General features: G+C 31.0%; 2 protein-coding genes across 2 annotated transcripts in view; both read right to left on the reverse strand.

Annotated features, from left to right (window-relative positions):
* LOC109168169 overlaps positions 1-18,051 on the reverse strand; it is a 96,663-nt gene that overhangs the window by 38,831 nt on the left and 39,781 nt on the right. The window lies entirely within an intron of this gene.
* Positions 13,167-16,581, reverse strand: LOC109165539. Its single transcript, XM_019314349.1, has 6 exons — positions 16,526-16,581; positions 15,954-16,439; positions 15,735-15,887; positions 14,575-14,640; positions 13,967-14,400; positions 13,167-13,891 (listed from the first exon to the last, which is right to left on the reverse strand). The coding sequence occupies exons 1-6, from the start codon at positions 16,563-16,565 to the stop codon at positions 13,274-13,276; spliced, it is 1,797 nt and encodes a 598-aa protein (XP_019169894.1). The 5' UTR covers positions 16,566-16,581; the 3' UTR covers positions 13,167-13,273.

Raw genomic sequence — 18,051 nt, forward strand, 5'->3', positions numbered from 1 at the left:
TAATTCAGTTTTCTTAAAATTAAAAAAAAAAAAAAAAAAGTTAGGCAGAATATATCGTCCTATTCCTGTAAATTGTCCCTTCCATGCATAATAAGTTAACTTTAATTTGAATTCTTATGGAGTTATGGGACCTTAGGGCCCATTTTATTAAAAAAAATCTTAACTTTAGGGAGTCCATTTTATCAGGAGATTTCAAATCCATACTTTATGGGATAACAATACAAGCATCAAGCCACTCAAAATGCTTTAATTTTTATAATAATAAAATATATTTTAATAATAATAATAACAATAATAATAATAATAATAATAATAATAATTATTATTATTATTATTATTATTATTATTATTATTATTGTTGTTGTTGTTGTTGTTGTTGTTATTGTTGTTATTATTATTGTTATTGTTGTTATTATTAGACATCCAAGTTAGTAATATATAATGATATGGAATTACAATCATCTTTAACCTAAAATTTACCTATAATAACATGTCAAATTATACTAATTGTATTTTTTAAAGCTCAAATATCTAATTAATTTTTTTTTTATTTTGATGACTTAATTACACTTTCTAAAATTATTCAATGACTTATTTGATACTTATCTTTTTTTTTTTTTTCAATGAAAGTCTTTATTATGAAATAAATCGCGGGTAGGACACCCCACTAGAGAAAAAGTGAGGAATAATGAACTTTTGGTAAAATAATATATTTTATGGAGTTTCTGGGTAAGATAATAAATTTTATGAGTTAGAATAATATACTTTATGTGTTAGAACAATGTACTTTGTATCATTTGGACCGTAGTCTACATAGTTGTGTGTACACGATTCACGCAATAATGCTCCAAATCGGAACCACCCCTATAAACAGCTTTGTTCAAGGCCAATAGGTTCATTCAAACTAAACTTTAATTCTCTCCATTTCATTTTATATTGTCACATTTATTATTTATTTGTCAAAATAAATTTTATTAATTTCCAATTATTTTAAAATTTATCTTGTATGTTTAATAATATTTTTAAATTTATATTTTATATTAATACCTAATTAAAAATTACTAAAATCAAATTATAAATAACTTAAAACACATACATGAAATATAACAGAAAAGATCGAGTTGTTATACCATAGACCAAGATCCAACATGCAAGGTGGACACTGATCTAAAATACACAATTTTCAGATTGAATAATTACAATTTACATACTAAATAATATTTATCTTTTACAAAATTATAAACATTAAATATGTAAATTATATATTTTGGATCCGAATCCACATTGTACGGAATAATTTGCCAGCGGAAAGATAACCAATACTATACGCAGGGAGAAGTTTGAAGAAAAAGCAAACGAGATAAGGGGAAAATACCCAAAAAAGAATTTTCAAAAAATGAAGAGTACTGCAATCATTGCATCATTCAATAATTGAAGATATGTTGCTTTAATTTATAAATTATTGTTTTCAAAAAGAAAAAGTTATAAATTATTATCATATCATTTATACGTTCAACAGTTTACAAGCATTAATTTTCTTCCCAAGTGCTTATCCATATAGCACCTGTGGGTGATGAACCCATTGATGAAGTAAATTTATTAATGTTATAATATAAAGACTAAATTTAATATTTTAAAACAGTATAGCTGTATAGAGATAGAGAAAAGTGTAGGTAAATAAACCAAATAAGAAATATGATTGTGTATTAAGGCAAGAAAAGTAAAAGTTGGTTTCCTTCATCTTTTTTTTTTTTTTTTTTTTTTTCTAAAATTTCCAATATCCATTTCTCTAATTTCTCTCTCCAATTTTCTGATTTTATTTTACAGATTCAGTTTTTAAATAAAAAAAAATCAATACGCTAATACTAATTGTACAAAAAGTAACAAAAGTTAATAAAAACTTATTACTAAACAAATTATAACTATTTTAATTATTTTAGTACATAGTTTGATTACCATATAAAATATGCAAAACCTCATTGATTACAACCCTCCATATAACATTTGTATATTTCTACAACAAAGATATATGATGATGATGATGATGATGATGATGATGACGATGACGATGACGATGACGATGATGGGAAAAATGCAGTTAATAATAATCGGGAAAACACAGATTGCTCAATTGTACAACAAACAATTATTATTATTATTATTATTATTATTATTATTATTATTATTATTATTATTATTATTATTATTATTAACAAATAGTATGTTGAAAATGAATCAAACAAAAAATGTAATTTTTAACTTTCAGCAAAAAAATAAATAAATAAATAAAATTAATTTTCAGCCAAACACTTAATTTTTTTTAAAAAAAAAAAAGAAAAAGAAAAAGAGTCATTTTCTAAAAATTATTTAAAAAAAAAAATATTTTTCATATTTTTAAATAGACCCTAAATCTCGGAATGTGACTTAACCTTTCCTCCTACTATACAATTTTGATTGGATGATTGTAGCCCACATGAGCAGCTCAATTAGTCATAGAGGTGAAATTTGGAAAGAATGACCAGTGATCGAGTCTCACCAGCGGCAGTGAGGTGGGCTTCTTGTGTGCAGTAAATAGCTTCTTGTGTGCAGTAAATAAATGTCTAGCCTCTGTGGTTCATGTTCAGTTAAGTTATCATGATTTACATCCTTCCAGATGCTTTGTCGGGTTGGGGTTTAACCTTTTGGAAAGAATGATTGTATTGTTAACAAATTTAAGTTATCACCTTAATTTGCATTAGTGAATTTATCAGTTGAGAAAGGACATATGAAACGCTTAACTCAAGTGCAGAATACATGTATAATATACTCCAATAATAATCTATCTATACCCCAATAATAATCTATCTATATGAATATTGTAAGTGTACAAAGTTAGTACACATTAAAAGTACTTATGTTGGTTAATTTATTGTATTTTATTTTAATTAGAACTAATTAAGTTAGGCTAAGCTCTTGGACCATTTCCTATCATATCATATTTATTTTGAATGGCTCAAACTAAAAGGTTATTTGTGAAGTGGAAGTCAGCAGAAGAGTTATTTGCTTGGAGCTAATCACAAGGGAAGTTCAAAATTATAAGTGGCTGTGATTCTTTTGAGCTATTAACGTGGATCATGGTGGGAAGAGAATGTTGCTATAAAAGGAAGGCCGTTCATAATGGAACTTACGGATTTATACATGTTAAATTGAGAGGAACAAACTTCTATATATTGCAGTACTTATAATAAGTTTATTACACTTATTTTATGAGGGATTTCATCCGAGCTATACCGTTTGTACCTGGGTCAGCAGAAGTGTCCCCTGAAGATAGTCACGTCATGCATGTGCAGCCCTGAGTAGATGTTAGAAAGGTGTTGTGGTAGTAACGACTGTTAGCCTTATGTATGTACCTCTTGTAATAATAAAATTTATTGGTGAACATCTATAGTGGATTGAGCAGACGTGGATTGCTTCGGGTTGGTTTGGTTTGGTTTGGTTCAGTTCCTTGGTGGTTCATGAACTACTTATTAACGTAGTTTTTTTTAGCACTTTCATTTTTTTCGATTAGAATCATATTTTGCATTAATTGGTGACCTCTTTTCACTATGTCCTGACAAGATGGTTGATAAGCATATAACTCTCACTCCGACTGACAGATCCCAATCCTGCGTTACGTTGTCCTTGCCCCATGCAGACATTAAAACCATAATCTTATAGTTCTTCACGTCTAAACCTTATCCATAAGCTTTGTATAGTTATGGTACAAAATTAATTGATTTGCAATAGTTCAGTTTTGATCCTTCCATTATTAAAACCAATCCGTGACCAAGTCTATACATAGGAGACACATGAATTGAAGCACATGTATATACTCAGTACTTTATTAGTGTACTGTGTCTTCCACATACAAAAGTAGAAAACAACAAACCAGAAACGAATAATTTACATGTTCCACAAAAAAAGTAGGGGACAGGGTGCAGTGGAGGACTTGGGAGAAGACTAAAAGATGAACATTATCCACCTCTATATTTCTTTGTCAAATTATTTTTTTTTTCTTTTTCTAACATCATCTTCTAATTTTTAAAGTTGTCTCTATTTGTTTGATGGTATTTTTAATGTAATTTTAAAATAGGTACATTTTACACATTAATATTAGATTAAATATTATAAAAAATTGAATGGTAAATATATGAAATTGAACACGGCACTTTTAGCCTTGAAGTGTTTCCCTTTTAGAAATTTGATCTTTGTAAGTTATTATTTAAACAAAGTTAGTCCCTTAATTGTTCATAATGTTGTACTTTTAGTCATTAGTGCTATATAATTGTCAAACTATTTTAACATATGAAGTTATTTTATTATCATTTAGAATTAATATTTACTATTAAATAAATTAAAAACGTCATTCATATAGAGAGGTCCAAACTTTGATAACCCCGCCTCAATGTTTGATGTGCTGCAGCCTGACAAGAGAAAAAGTAAGAAAAAGGAAAAGAGATAGATAAAGGTGAAAGGACCCCAATAAACAAAAAAAATGAAGAGTGCATCATTCAATAATTCAAGATTATTATTCAATTACTATCTCCGTCCTATTTCCTTTCTAATTTGTCCCAAAATAGTGTATTCTTTTCAAAATTGAATATAACTATCATTATACATTTCTTAATTTACTCTTTTGACTATTTCAAATTTTCAGAAAATTAATGAAGTAAGTATATTTATATTTTCTTCATTAATTTTCTGGAAGTAAGTATATTTATATTTTATTAGGACTATGTGGTCTAATTGTACTCGGGTTAGACTTTCATTTGAAAAGTTGTAAGTTCGAGTCTCAGTGGAGGCGTTATTGGCTCTTTGTGTTTCAATAGGTTGAGAAAGTATATGGACAGACACTACATTGTAATAGAGCTAGTGGTATTCAAAAAAAAAAAGTATATTTATATTTTATACTTTATACAAATAATACCTACTACTTTTGAACGGCAAAATTAAAAAATTAGTAACATTTGTTTTGTTGCATTAAAATCGTATAAAAAGCAAATGTGACAAACAATTACAGCTCCGTTGGAAAATATTTGAAGGGAAATGAAATTGAAATTTGATGAAAAATAAATTCTAGAAAAATATATTCTAATGTTTGATTGGTAGAAAAGAGAAATTATATTACTGGAAATATAAATTCCATTGTTTGGTTAGATTCGGAATTGTAAAGAATACTTGGGGCATAATTATCCTCCTTACTTTTTATGGAAAACAAAATATTAATTGGATATAAATTTCCATTGTTTGGGTGACGAAGGCATAAGGTTCGTCGATGATGTCATGGACTATAACGACGAAGGCTCTGCGGTCACATCCATTGGAAAGGTGATGGTCATGGTCGTTGATAGGGAAACAAACCTTTTTTTTTATTATTATCAATTATTGTAGCTGTGATAGTGTGATACTACATGAAATAACTTTATTAATTTTATAATATAAAAACAAAATTTAATATTTTTAAATAATATATAAAGACCGTGAAAGATATTATAAACATTCAAATAAGAAACATGATTGTGTATTAAGGCATGTATAGAATAATTTTGGAGAGAAGAAATAAGACTAGAGAGAGTTGATCTAGACAACGGATAAGAGCAAGAAATTGAACATTATAAAAAATAAACTTTGTTGACTATAAATTTGTAGATAAATTAATAAAAAGGTAAATTGTAATTTATGTGGTATAATATGTCAATTATCAATGAGACCCCTGAATTATTAGTGGTGTAAATGTTGTTCCTCAATTTTCAAAATGATACATATAGTGCCTTCCGTAATGTAAATGTTGCCCCTCATTTTTCAAAATGGTATATATATTACTCCTCCTGTATGGTATGGGAGGGGCATTATTTGTACCGTTTTAAAAATTGAGGGGCAACATTTACACTACTAATAATTCAGGGATCACATTGATAATTGACATATTATGAATGAGCATAAATTACAATTTTTCCTTAATAAAATATATGTGTTTAATCTATAAGTAAATTCATAGGTATTATCCCCATTTCTTTCGATTGTTATACTATGGACCAAGGTTTATATTGCATTGTGAAACTTGATCAAAAATTTTTGTAGTTAATAATTTCTGTATCTGTAAATAAATTGAAGGCACATAACATGATAACTATGGATAAATAAGTTGTTAACTGCAGGTATATAATATGTTAACTACAAACACATAAGACATTAATTGGTTAACATGTTATGTGTTTGCAGTTAACATATTATGTACTTGTAGTTAACAGTTTATGTGTATGTAATTAGCCTACGATGTGTTTTCAATTTGTTTATAAATACATAAATGGTTGACTGCAAGTATAGAATGTGTCAACTTCAATAATAATAATAATAATAATAATAATAATAATAATAATAATAATAATAATAATAATAATAATAATAATAATAATAATAATAATAATAATAATAATAATAATAATAAGGGAAAAGGTACAAATAAGTCATTGAACTATTTACTTTCAAAAAAAAAAAAAAAGTCATTGAACTATTTGGGGGATAGCAATTAAGTCACCGAACACGAATAAGCTCCAAATTGATCCATTAACCTGCAAAAAAGAGCAATTAACATTTTTACTAGGTTACCAACAAGTTTTGTGATGATTAGGATGCCATGTGTATTTATTATTTTTCATCATCATCACCACCATCATCACCACCACCACCACCATCATCATCATCATCATTTGACCTAAAAAAAAAAAACTAAGCCTGATTTTAGACAATAGATTACAGTATTTTTCAAATATGAAATTTATTTTCTTCAATTCTTATTCATTCAAGTTTTTTTTTTTGTTTTGTTTTGTTGTTTTTTTTAATTGTTTTTTTTTTTTTTTTTTTTTTTTGGTTTTTTTTTTTTTTTTTTTTTTTTTTTTTTGGAACTGGCATGAAAATTATTGATTGAAAGTAGGGAAGTTGATCTGATAGACGAATCAATTTCCAACTCATGTTCGTTTACAGAAACAGTACACTGCATAAGGATAGGGCTGCTTTGTGTGCAGAGCCATGCATAAGACAAACCCATAATACTTAGTTTTTTTTTTTTTTTTTTTTTTTTTTTTTTTTTAATAATAGTTTAACAACTCAGTTACCTCTGGTATTATTTCATCATAATGCTTATTATTATTATTATTATTTTTTTTTTTGGGTCAAATGCTTAGGACAATAATAATAATAATAATAATAATAATAATAATAATAATAATAATAATAATAATAATAATAATAATAATAATAATAATAATAATAATAATCTATACTATATATAAAAACAAAATCCTGAAATTTTAACTTCCCGCCCAATTCCTAAAAAATCTCTCTTCCTAATAAAATATATTGATTTCTACTTTCCCATTCGTACAATAATTCTGCGTTAAAATTCTATTCTAATATTATAAAATAGTGTAATACAATCTATACTATCTATACTATATATAAAAACAAAATCCTGAAATTTTAACTTCCCGCCAAATTCCTAAAAAATCTCTCTTCCTAATAAAATATATAGATTTCTACTTTCCCATTCGTACAATAATTCTGCGTTAAAAATCTATTCTAATATTATAAAATAGTGTAATACAATCTATACTATATATAAAAACAAAATCCTGAAATTTTAACTTCCCGGCTTCCCGCCCAATTCCTAAAAAATCTCTCTTCCTAATAAAATATATTGATTTCTACTTTCCCATTCGTACAATAATTCTGCGTTAAAATTCTATTCTAATATTATAAAATAGTGTAATACAATCTATACTATATATAAAAACAAAATCCTGAAATTTTAACTTCCCGCCCAATTCCTAAAAAATCTTTCTTTCTAATAAAATATGTTGATTTCTACTTTCCCATTCGTACAATAATTCTGCGTTAAAATTGTATTCTAATATTTTAAAATAGTGTAATACAATCTCCACTATATATAAAAACAAAATCCTGAAATTTTAACTTCCCGCCCAATTCCTAAAAAATCTCTCTTCCTAATAAAATATATTGATTTCTACTTTCCCATTCGTACAATAATTCTGCGTTAAAAATCTATTCTAATATTATAAAATAGTGTAATACAATCTATACTATATATAAAAACAAAATCCTGAAATTTTAACTTCCAGCCCAATTCCTAAAAAATCTCTCTTCCTAATAAAATATATTGATTTCTACTTTCCCTATCATACAATAATTCTGCGTTAAAATTGTATTCTAATATTATAAAATAGTGTAATACAATCTATACTATATATAAAAACAAAATCCTGAAATTTTAACTTCCCGCCCAATTCCTAAAAAATCTCTCTTCCTAATAAAATATATTAATTTCTACTTTCCCATTCGTACAATAATTCTGCGTTAAAATTGTATTCTAATATTATAAAATAGTGTAATACAATCTATACTATATATAAAAACAAAATCCTGAAATTTTAACTTCCCGCCCAATTCCTAAAAAATCTCTCTTCATAATAAAATATATTGATTTCTACTTTCCCATTCGTACAATAATTCTGCGTTAAAATTCTATTCTAATATTATAAATAGTGTAATACAATCTATACTATATACAAAATCCTGAAATTTTAATTTCCCACCCAATTCCTAAAAAATCTCTCTTCCTAATAAAATATATTGACTTTTACAATAATTATGGGTTAAAATTTTATTGTAATATTATAAAATTGTGTAATACTATTCCTATTCTAATCTATATCTATTTTATATATCAGTGTTGCAAAAATCGTGTCGCTGGCCGCGGCGAGGATGGCCGGAATCGCCCTCAGCAGCGGCCGCCTCGCCGGCTGAACCGGCCTTTAATTTTTATTTTTTTTTTAAGTTGTAAAGTGTCAAAAGTTCGGCAAGGCATAAATTTTGACTCTGTTGTCCGTTTTGGAAAAATATTTTTTTGAAATCGCGTATTTTTTCGAGATCTATCCACCGCAAACTGACGTAGGCGGTTTGGCCCACCAATTTCTAAAAAAAAATACTTTATTAAAGAGTTTCTAAGAAAAAACTATGAGAACCTTATGTTTTATTAATGAATTTTTAAAATTTTTAATTAAACAATTGTCCCGTGCATTATTTAATAATCTTTCTTTATAATTGGTCAAATTCTTTAATTATGGTAAATTTGGGAATAATTAATGATGGTAATAGAAATCCTAGAAGAATATAGAATTGAACAATATTTAATTATTGTTATATTATTATTGTGACTCATGGAATACAAGAGTTAATGCCATTTTTGGTCCTACTTATTGGGGCATTGACACTTTTCATCCACCATAATAAAAATTGTCACTTAGAAGCCACTGTTATTGATCGTTGGACAGTTTTGATCTTCCGTCAATGACGCCGTTTGTTGACCGTGAATTAGAAGGGGTTTTCTGTCTTTTTATGTTCTAATCCTTGTATTTCTCCATCCACTGGTAACTGCTACATCCATTTATTCAAACTGAGGTTATCCGCTTCAGTCCTTTCTAACATTAAGAAACCATCTTCACCCAACTAACAATCACGAATTTTACATTTGACATCAATCTCAAGATAATGGAAACAAGTGCAGTTGGAATAGAAAGGGCGTTAGTCCATGCCTGTGGAAATTTTTTCGAGCATACAACATAACTAGCAAAGTCAGGAATATCACCCAACCCCTCCCTTAACCTTTCTGCATCAACTATAATAGGTATGCCCCTACTCTTTGCCTCCTGCACTACAATCAACGCAGTCTCATGCATCCTTCCATCTAAGTAGACAATATTTACTCCAAGCGCTGAAGACAATTTTGATTTGGGTATGTAGACCCTCAAATATCATGGGTGGATATCCTGGAGTGAAATGCACGTCCGAGTTGTTATTTTTTGGTTGTCAACAATGACATATGTGAATGGTGAGTTTCCTCCTTTGGACACCACCATAAAAGATGTATCAACACCATCCCTTTCAAGCTCATCATGTATTCTTTCGCCATGCGAGTCATCACCAACCTTAGATATGATCCTTGGATTAAGACCAAGACGAATTTTATCATCCGGGTTTTATCAAAGCATTGCCAGTGTTACCACCTCCTTGAACCTCAAAGCTGGTGCTCCAAAATTTATCATCCGGGTTGGGGAATGAAGCTACAGCAGCCAGGAAGTCAACACCGGCCATTCCAACACCTCAGACAATGCGATTTTTGGGGAACGGCGGATTCCACATTTTCAGCTTGAAACTTCAATGAATTTCAGGTAGAATAACAGAGTTTTTGAGGTTGTGCACCAAGTAGTTGTGGTCAGAGAGAGAGAGACAGAGATGGGAAGGATATTTGTGGTCAATATGGAAGGGAGGACTTACAGGTGCAAATTCTACATCACGCCATCTACAACTACAACTGCTATTTACCATAGGAGGGTTCGCCGACCTGCTGCCCTCTCTGCTTCGCCGGAACCAAAAACCACCGGGGAAGGCCCCAACCTCGCCGGATCTGTTGCTGCACCGCCAGATCTGCCTTACTTGTCCGTCGCCGGAAGGAGTTACTGCCTCGTATGCTCGCCGCCGTACCCATAACTCGCCGGAGAAGAACCTCACTGCTACTCACTACCGGCGGTTACTACTTAGTCGCCAAGTCTCGCCATCTCGCCTCACAGGAGTCACAGCAGCGCTGGTCTAAACAAGATTAGAAGAATAAGACATAAAAAGATAGAAAAGCCCTTCTAATTCACGGTCAACAAACGGCTTCATTGACGGAGGATCAAAACTGTCCAACGACCAATAACAGTGTCTACTAAGATACAATTTTTATTATGGAGGATGAAAAGTGTCAATGCCTCAATAAGTCTAGGACCAACAATGGCATTAACTCCGGAATACAATACAAGAATATTTAATTATGGTTATATTATTATTGTGCCTCACGACCATTATATACTAACAGTACTTGAAAAGAAACTAATAATAATAATAATAATAATAATAATAATAATAATAATAATAATAATAAGAATGATAATAATGATAATAATGATAATAATGATAATTATTATGATAATGATAATAATGATAATAATGATGATAATGATTATAATGATGATAATGATGATAATGATGATGATAATGATAATGATAATGATAATGATAATGATAATGATAATGATAATAATAATAATAATAATAATAATAATAATAATAATAATAATAATAATAATAAGAAGAAGAAGAAGAGTGAATTCCATTTTTGGTCCTACTGTTATATGGGCGTTTCCAATTTTAGTCCACCTTAATTTTTTTTGCCACTTTATAACCACTATTATTGAATGTGTTCCACTTTTAGTCCCACCGTTAGTATTTTCATCAAGAGGTCGTGTAATCTAGGGGTATTTTGACCTTTCTTCTCATCCAAGACTATGTTTGACTAAAGAAATGAGAACATTAAACCTAAAACCTAAGAAACCTCGACGGCCCATGTTGGAACGAACGAAACGATGTAGCTTTGGCTTCCCATTCTCGTTGTTCGAAGAGCCATCTTCGAATATCGGAGGAGGAGGACGAAGCACCTGGATTAAAAGAGAAGAGACAAACTTAAAAAGACCAAAATACCCTTTGATTATACGGCCTCTTGACGGAAATATTAACGGTGGACTAAAAGTGAAACACATTCAATAACAGTGGTTGTAAAGTGGCAAAAAAAATTAAAGTGGACTGAAATTGGAAACGCCCCTATAACAGTAGGACCAAAAATGAAATTCACTCTAATAATAATAATAATAATAATATAATAATATAAGTGGTAATAATAATATCTAAAAGTAATTAAGTGTTAATAATAATAATAGTAAGAATATTAACATAAGAGTTATAACATAGAATAAATTGTAATAATTAATCACTATAGTCTAGGATTAAATTTGAAATTGTCAGGAAAGATAAACGACCTCTGGTGAAATTAACTCTTAAATAATTATATATCGATTTAAATATTCTTAATATATTACAACAATTCAATTCCGTGCATCGCACGGGTGAAAATACTAGTAATAATAACAATAATAATAATAATAAAATAAATAAATAAAAAATAAACATGGCATCCTAATCATCACAAACTTGTCTTAATTACACTTTTTTTTGCCAGGTTCGATCAATTTGGAGCTTATTCAAATTCCATAGCTTAATTGCTATCCCCAAATAGTTCAATGAACTATTTGTACATTTTCCCTAATAATAATAATTCCACTCATAGAAGGTAAAGACATCTTTTTTAAAGCAACAAATGGATTATAGGATGAAATGAAGCATTATATTACAATAAAGTCTTGAATCACGGTTGGAAATTATGGAATTTTCGACCACCTGAAAGTGATCTTAAATTAAGTCGAAAGCCTTGTTCCGACCACTTTTGATATCCGGAAAAACCTTTGTTGCTATTTCCAACCACTTTTTACTTTCGACTTGATTTAAGATCACTTTCAGGTGGTCGGAAATTCCATAATTTCCAGCAGTGAATTTGTCTCTTATCAACCAATTATAAGTGGCAAGTCAAAATGGGAGCTAGGGAATGCCACACAGTGTTAAGAGTTCCATATTGAGAACATAAGATAATATATGAATTCATGAATTAGATTAGCTAATTGATTGGATTTAATATTTTTTTTTTGTGTAGTTTAATTTGACCTATACATTATAACAGGCATTGGCATAATCTTAAATTATAACACTAATGAAAAATGCCCCGTCATACGTAGATGACACATTGAAGAAGCACAAATGAAGTCATCGGCAGACATGCCAGTGCCACTTTAATAATAATAGATGTCAAAATAACATTTGGGGAGTGTCACACTTATTGAAAATCCCAGGCCCATACGTAGATGATATCAAAGCTGCAAGCAGTGGGAATTGAAGAAGCACAAATGAAGTGAATGGGAAACATGCTAGTGCGACCACTATAATAAGAACCCACCATTTGTTATGGCCAAATACTAGATAAACTGTGGCGGAAAAGGCAATAATCATAAATATTATGGAGATAAACAAAGAGAAGTATAATATACACTTCAAAAAGCATGGTCATTATCTTCAACTTCAGAATGTCAAACAATAATATGTAAATTAAACTTAAAAGCTCACGAGAAAGCTCATAACTGGGAAAATGTAATTTGGCTGAAACTTACATAGAACCACAAATTAAAATGATCAAAGCATTACAATGTCTAGAGTTTGGCTATCATCAACCAATAAATTATGAGTGGCATGCGAGTCAATATGGGAGCTGGGGAAAGCCACGCTGATAGAAAATGCCCCGTCCATACGTAGATGACACCAAAGCTACAAGCAAAGGGAATTGAAGATGCACAAATGAAGTGACCGGCAAACATGCAAATACAGCCACTGTAATAAGAACTCCCCTTCTGTTATGCCCAAATACGAGATACACTGTGGCGGAGAAGGCAATCATCATAAATATTATGGACAAAAACAAGGTGAAGAGGCCTATGATTATTCTGTTGGGAAGAGTAAATAGGAAGTCTTCTTCTGCATATCGCGAAGTTAGAATGGACAAGAAGACGAGCAAGGAAGTAGCTGATGTGAAGAGAGATGCAGCATTTGAGATGGCAAATACTGTGAAAGCATTGTGGTCGGAGAAGATTGGGAGGCCATTTTCACCACTGTTGCCACCAGGAACTGTAATGGCTGCTGCAAAGACAACAGTAACAATGAGGGCTGCTGAAATTGTGCATGAATTCGCTGTGTCTTTAATCCATTTCTCCCCTGCCTCTTTTAACTCCCTATGCTCCTCCGTAAAGACCATACTCGGTGTTTTGCCATATTTATTCTTATATGACCAGAAATATGATGGTGTGATTTTTTTCACTTCCTGTAGTGTGGCTGTGAAGATTAAAAAAAATGAAACGATGGGGGAAAACATATAAGAGATTGTGACATGCCATACCTTAAACCATTGCAGCTCTCGTTGCATTTGAAGAGCTGCACCAGAAACAAGATTTAGTTTGTGCGGAGGTGCCAATTTCCCAGCCAAATGCAAAACACTATTACAAATTATGTCTTCATACTGCGGTAAATTAGTCCTAAGCACATTGGTTCCACAAACAAGGTTAAAAACATTTTCGCTACGGTTCATTACTGCAACGTGAAGTATATTCTGCTTCTTGGAGTCCCAGAAATAAATCGACATAGGATATGCTTCCGCAATGTTTAGGATGACTTGCCAAATGTCTAAAATCGTTGCATCAAAGATTGTTTGTTTTGTCAGTGACATCACTTGTGTATCATTTATGGTTTTGAGTTGATCGCACAACCATTTAAGAAGCTTCACAGATTGGTGGTGCAGCACCATTTTGTTTACTATGCTCTCCCTTACCAGACCTGATAGATAGATAGATAGATAGATAGATAGATAGATAGATAGATAGATAGATATATTGAAATAAACAAAATCTATTATTTTTACGATTATATATCTTCCAATTATATATTTTGATCTGATATGGTCATGTTAGGTAGTTATGTATACACACACATCCATCCATACATACATACATTGTAGTAGTGAGGTGATGAGGTAGAAAATTGGTGTAGATGTGGTTGACTCGGCCTTAGAAACATCTGCATGCAATAATAATTTTTACTATTAACTTAAAGATCGAAATGAGTAGTAATTAATTGGCTAGCAAACACAAGATTGAAGAATAAGTGTATATATAAATTAAAGAGAAAAAGGTCAAATAAGCCCTCAAACTATTGCTCAAAAGTCAAATTGACCCTCTAACTTTTTGAAGAAGCAATTACACCCATGAACAATGTATTTTGATGCAAAGAAGCTCAAATACAAATAAATGACCTGCTATCATAGGTCATTGCAGATTCAGCAACTTTCCGGCATACTTTCATTCAAAAAAGTGATTGGTGAACGGTCGCTGGTCACAAAGAAGGCAACCCAGATCTGGGTTGTCTTCTCCGGGAGGTGTTACCTTCTCCATGACCGGCGACCGTTCGCTGGTCACCGGTCACTTTTTTGCCCGACAATATGCTGGAAAGTGGTCGGATCTGAAATGACCTATGATAACAGGTCATTTACCTGGCCAAATTATATCGTGCACCGCAGTGCATAATTGATTATGTACCGCGCATACTCTGTTATTTAGTTTCATTTTGTATACACTGCAGTTTCAGTTCAACACAACTACAGTTTCATTTCGATATAACTACAGTTTAATTCGATATTTATAAACTCAAATATGTGAAAATATTAGTTTATTTTATTTTATATGCACTATAGTTTCATTAAAACACAACTACATGATCATTTCGATATAATTACAGCTTCATTGTACAATATACACTCAAATATGTGAAATGTTATTAAGTTTCATTTTATATACACTGCAGTTTCATTTCACCACAACTACAGTATCATTTTGATAAAAATAATACGTGAGGCAGTGTCGGTTTAGATACACTGTGGTGTCAGTCCGTTTTGACGCGCGGTGCATAATCGATTATGCACCGCGGTGCACGATATAACGACTCATTTACCTGTATTTTGGCTTCATTGCATCAAAATGCATTGTTCATAGGTGTAATTGCTTCTTTAAAAGGTTAGAGGGCCTAATTGACTTTTGAGCAATAGTTTGAGGGCTTATTTAATCTTTTTCCCTAAATTAAATAAAGATAGCCGATACAAATGAAAAGTTACTCACAATGGTATATGAGACTTTGCCAAAAATTTAGACTGTGTTTGTTAATAATAGAACGGTGAATACGGACTAGGGCATCCAGAGCTGACATATTGTTATCTATCGCTTTATAACAGGCCAAATAAGGGTACTTTTCAACCAACTGCAGAGCCAAATCTGTATATATATACATATAAATTTCATAACACAAAACACTAGTATAATTAAGGATTGACTACTTACCATAGAATTTTTGTCCGATTAAGTAAACAACAATAGAGACACCAGTTGGGCCTGCGTATGGATTAGGCAGGGGGTATGCATCATCCCTAGTCACACCAAAGAAATACAGAAAGACGTCCTTGCTTCCGCGAGAACTCGTAACCGCATAATGGATGGGGAAGAAGCCTTTGTTGTCGTAAAGATAGAGGAGATTAGAATTCCTGCGAACAAGGATTCGAGCCACCTCAATGTTTCCTTGCCGGGCAGCGATGTGAAGTGGGGTAAGCCCATGGACGTCTCTGGGGCCAAGTTCATGGTCCCATAATAACGCTACAAGCTTTTCCATAAAGAAGGCATTACCTGCTTTAGCAGCAACATGCAATGCAGTCTCTAAGTACTGGTTAAGTGGAGTTCGAATTGCTAGAGGGTATTGGTTGAAGAATCTTAGAGCTTCCTCCCAATCTTTTGCCAACATAGATCTGTATAGTGGCCGGTAGCTGCTGAAATCTACTACAACGTAACATCATATCATGTATGGGGAAGCTAGCTAGCTAGCTAGAATTAGTGAATCAAATTTAAACCACGTACTCTACCTGGATTTTGATGAGGAAGTGCTTGGGAAGAAGATGCCATTTAGTATCTGCAAATTTATTCTATCTCATCATCTGATCTTAACTCAAATGGAAATTGATGGCCTACCACGCTATGTTTTATATATAGTTCGTTGTTCAGAATAATATAATGGTCGGATTTATATATAGCAGGTCGGCTGTCAGCTTGCTACAATAACTTTCCTACTATTATATGGTATGAAGGGTGATGAAGACGACAAAATTTTATTAATAAAACAAACATCCAAATCCCAAACATATATGAGGGCCCATTCTTCTTAATGATTGATATAAGACTATATTACAGATAATAATTCTTTATAAACAATTACTTTCGAATTCATTACATCGTACCATGCATTTATTTATTTTCTCAAATATGATCAGTTCAACAACCCTCGAAAAATTATACCATGGATAATGGTATACCTTGCATTGTGAACCCTGGTCCGATTCAAAAATAACCTTGAGATTTTATTTCCATAAACTATTCTGTGGACGCAAGTTCACCTTGCAAGATGGACACGGGTCCAAATGTTCATTATTTACATTTTAAATGTTCACAATTTATCTTTTAAAAATTAACAATTTGTATACTACGAACACACAATGTTAACATATATGTAATTGATTTTCTTGTTTTGTATTCACAAGTTCCTTTCAAATACTATAGTCACACAATATTAACATATTACAATTTGATGACCTATATTGTATTCACAAATTCATTTCTATAGATGTTATGTGCTTTGACTTAGAAACATAATTTATATTCTAGAAGTTCACAATTCTAATACTAAAAATACACAATTTGTACTTGCAGTTGACATATTTTGTACATGCAGTTAAGTGTTTTTGAACATGTAAACAAATTGAAGATGCATCACATGAAAATTACAAACACATAACATGATAACTACGCACATAAATTGTTAACTGCATATACAAAATATATTAATTGCAGACACAACATGCTAACCAACATCTTATGTGTCTGCAATTAACATATTCTGTACATGCAGTTAATAATTTGTGTCTGCAGTTATCATGTTATATGTTTGTAATTACCATGTTATGCTTTCAATTTGTTTACAGATACAAAAATTATTAACTACAAGTGCAAAAATATGTTAACTGTATATACTTAATTTTTGGACCAGAATTCACAATGCAATATGAACCCTAGTCCATGGTATAACAATTGACAACCATCTTGCTAACTAACCACTTTATTATTAGAGGACAACCAAATTAGTCAAACTTGGTAAAAAAAAAAATTAAGTTGAGTTACTGTTGGTTCCAGTAAGGTCGAAAAAGAGTCTAGAGGGGGGGGGGGGGGGGGGGGGGGAGGGGGGGAATAGACTCTAATCGATTTATCAAATTAACTCGTTTCGGGGTTATGCACAACAAAAATTGTATTTACGTTTTAAGATGAACTTTGCACGATTTCGTTATGAAGGTTTAAGGTATGGTCAATATGCATGCAATGCCAGATAGATAGTTATACG

The sequence above is a fragment of the Ipomoea nil genome, unplaced genomic scaffold (genome assembly GCF_001879475.1).
Source record: "Ipomoea nil cultivar Tokyo-kokei standard unplaced genomic scaffold, Asagao_1.1 scaffold0317, whole genome shotgun sequence".
Taxonomy (NCBI): Eukaryota; Viridiplantae; Streptophyta; class Magnoliopsida; order Solanales; family Convolvulaceae; genus Ipomoea; species Ipomoea nil.

What these genes read in the sequence shown, in the direction of transcription:
- LOC109165539 (XM_019314349.1), bottom strand. Translation starts at nt 16,565, where the DNA reads ATGGCATCTTCTTCCCAAGCACTTCCTCATCAAAATCCAG. An exon ending in CATCACCTCACTACTACAAT is followed by an intron (nt 14,401 to 14,574) that starts GTATGTATGTAT and finishes TCTATCTATCAG; the next exon opens with GTCTGGTAAGGGAGAGCATA. An exon ending in GAGAGCTGCAATGGTTTAAG is followed by an intron (nt 13,892 to 13,966) that starts GTATGGCATGTC and finishes GCCACACTACAG; the next exon opens with GAAGTGAAAAAAATCACACC.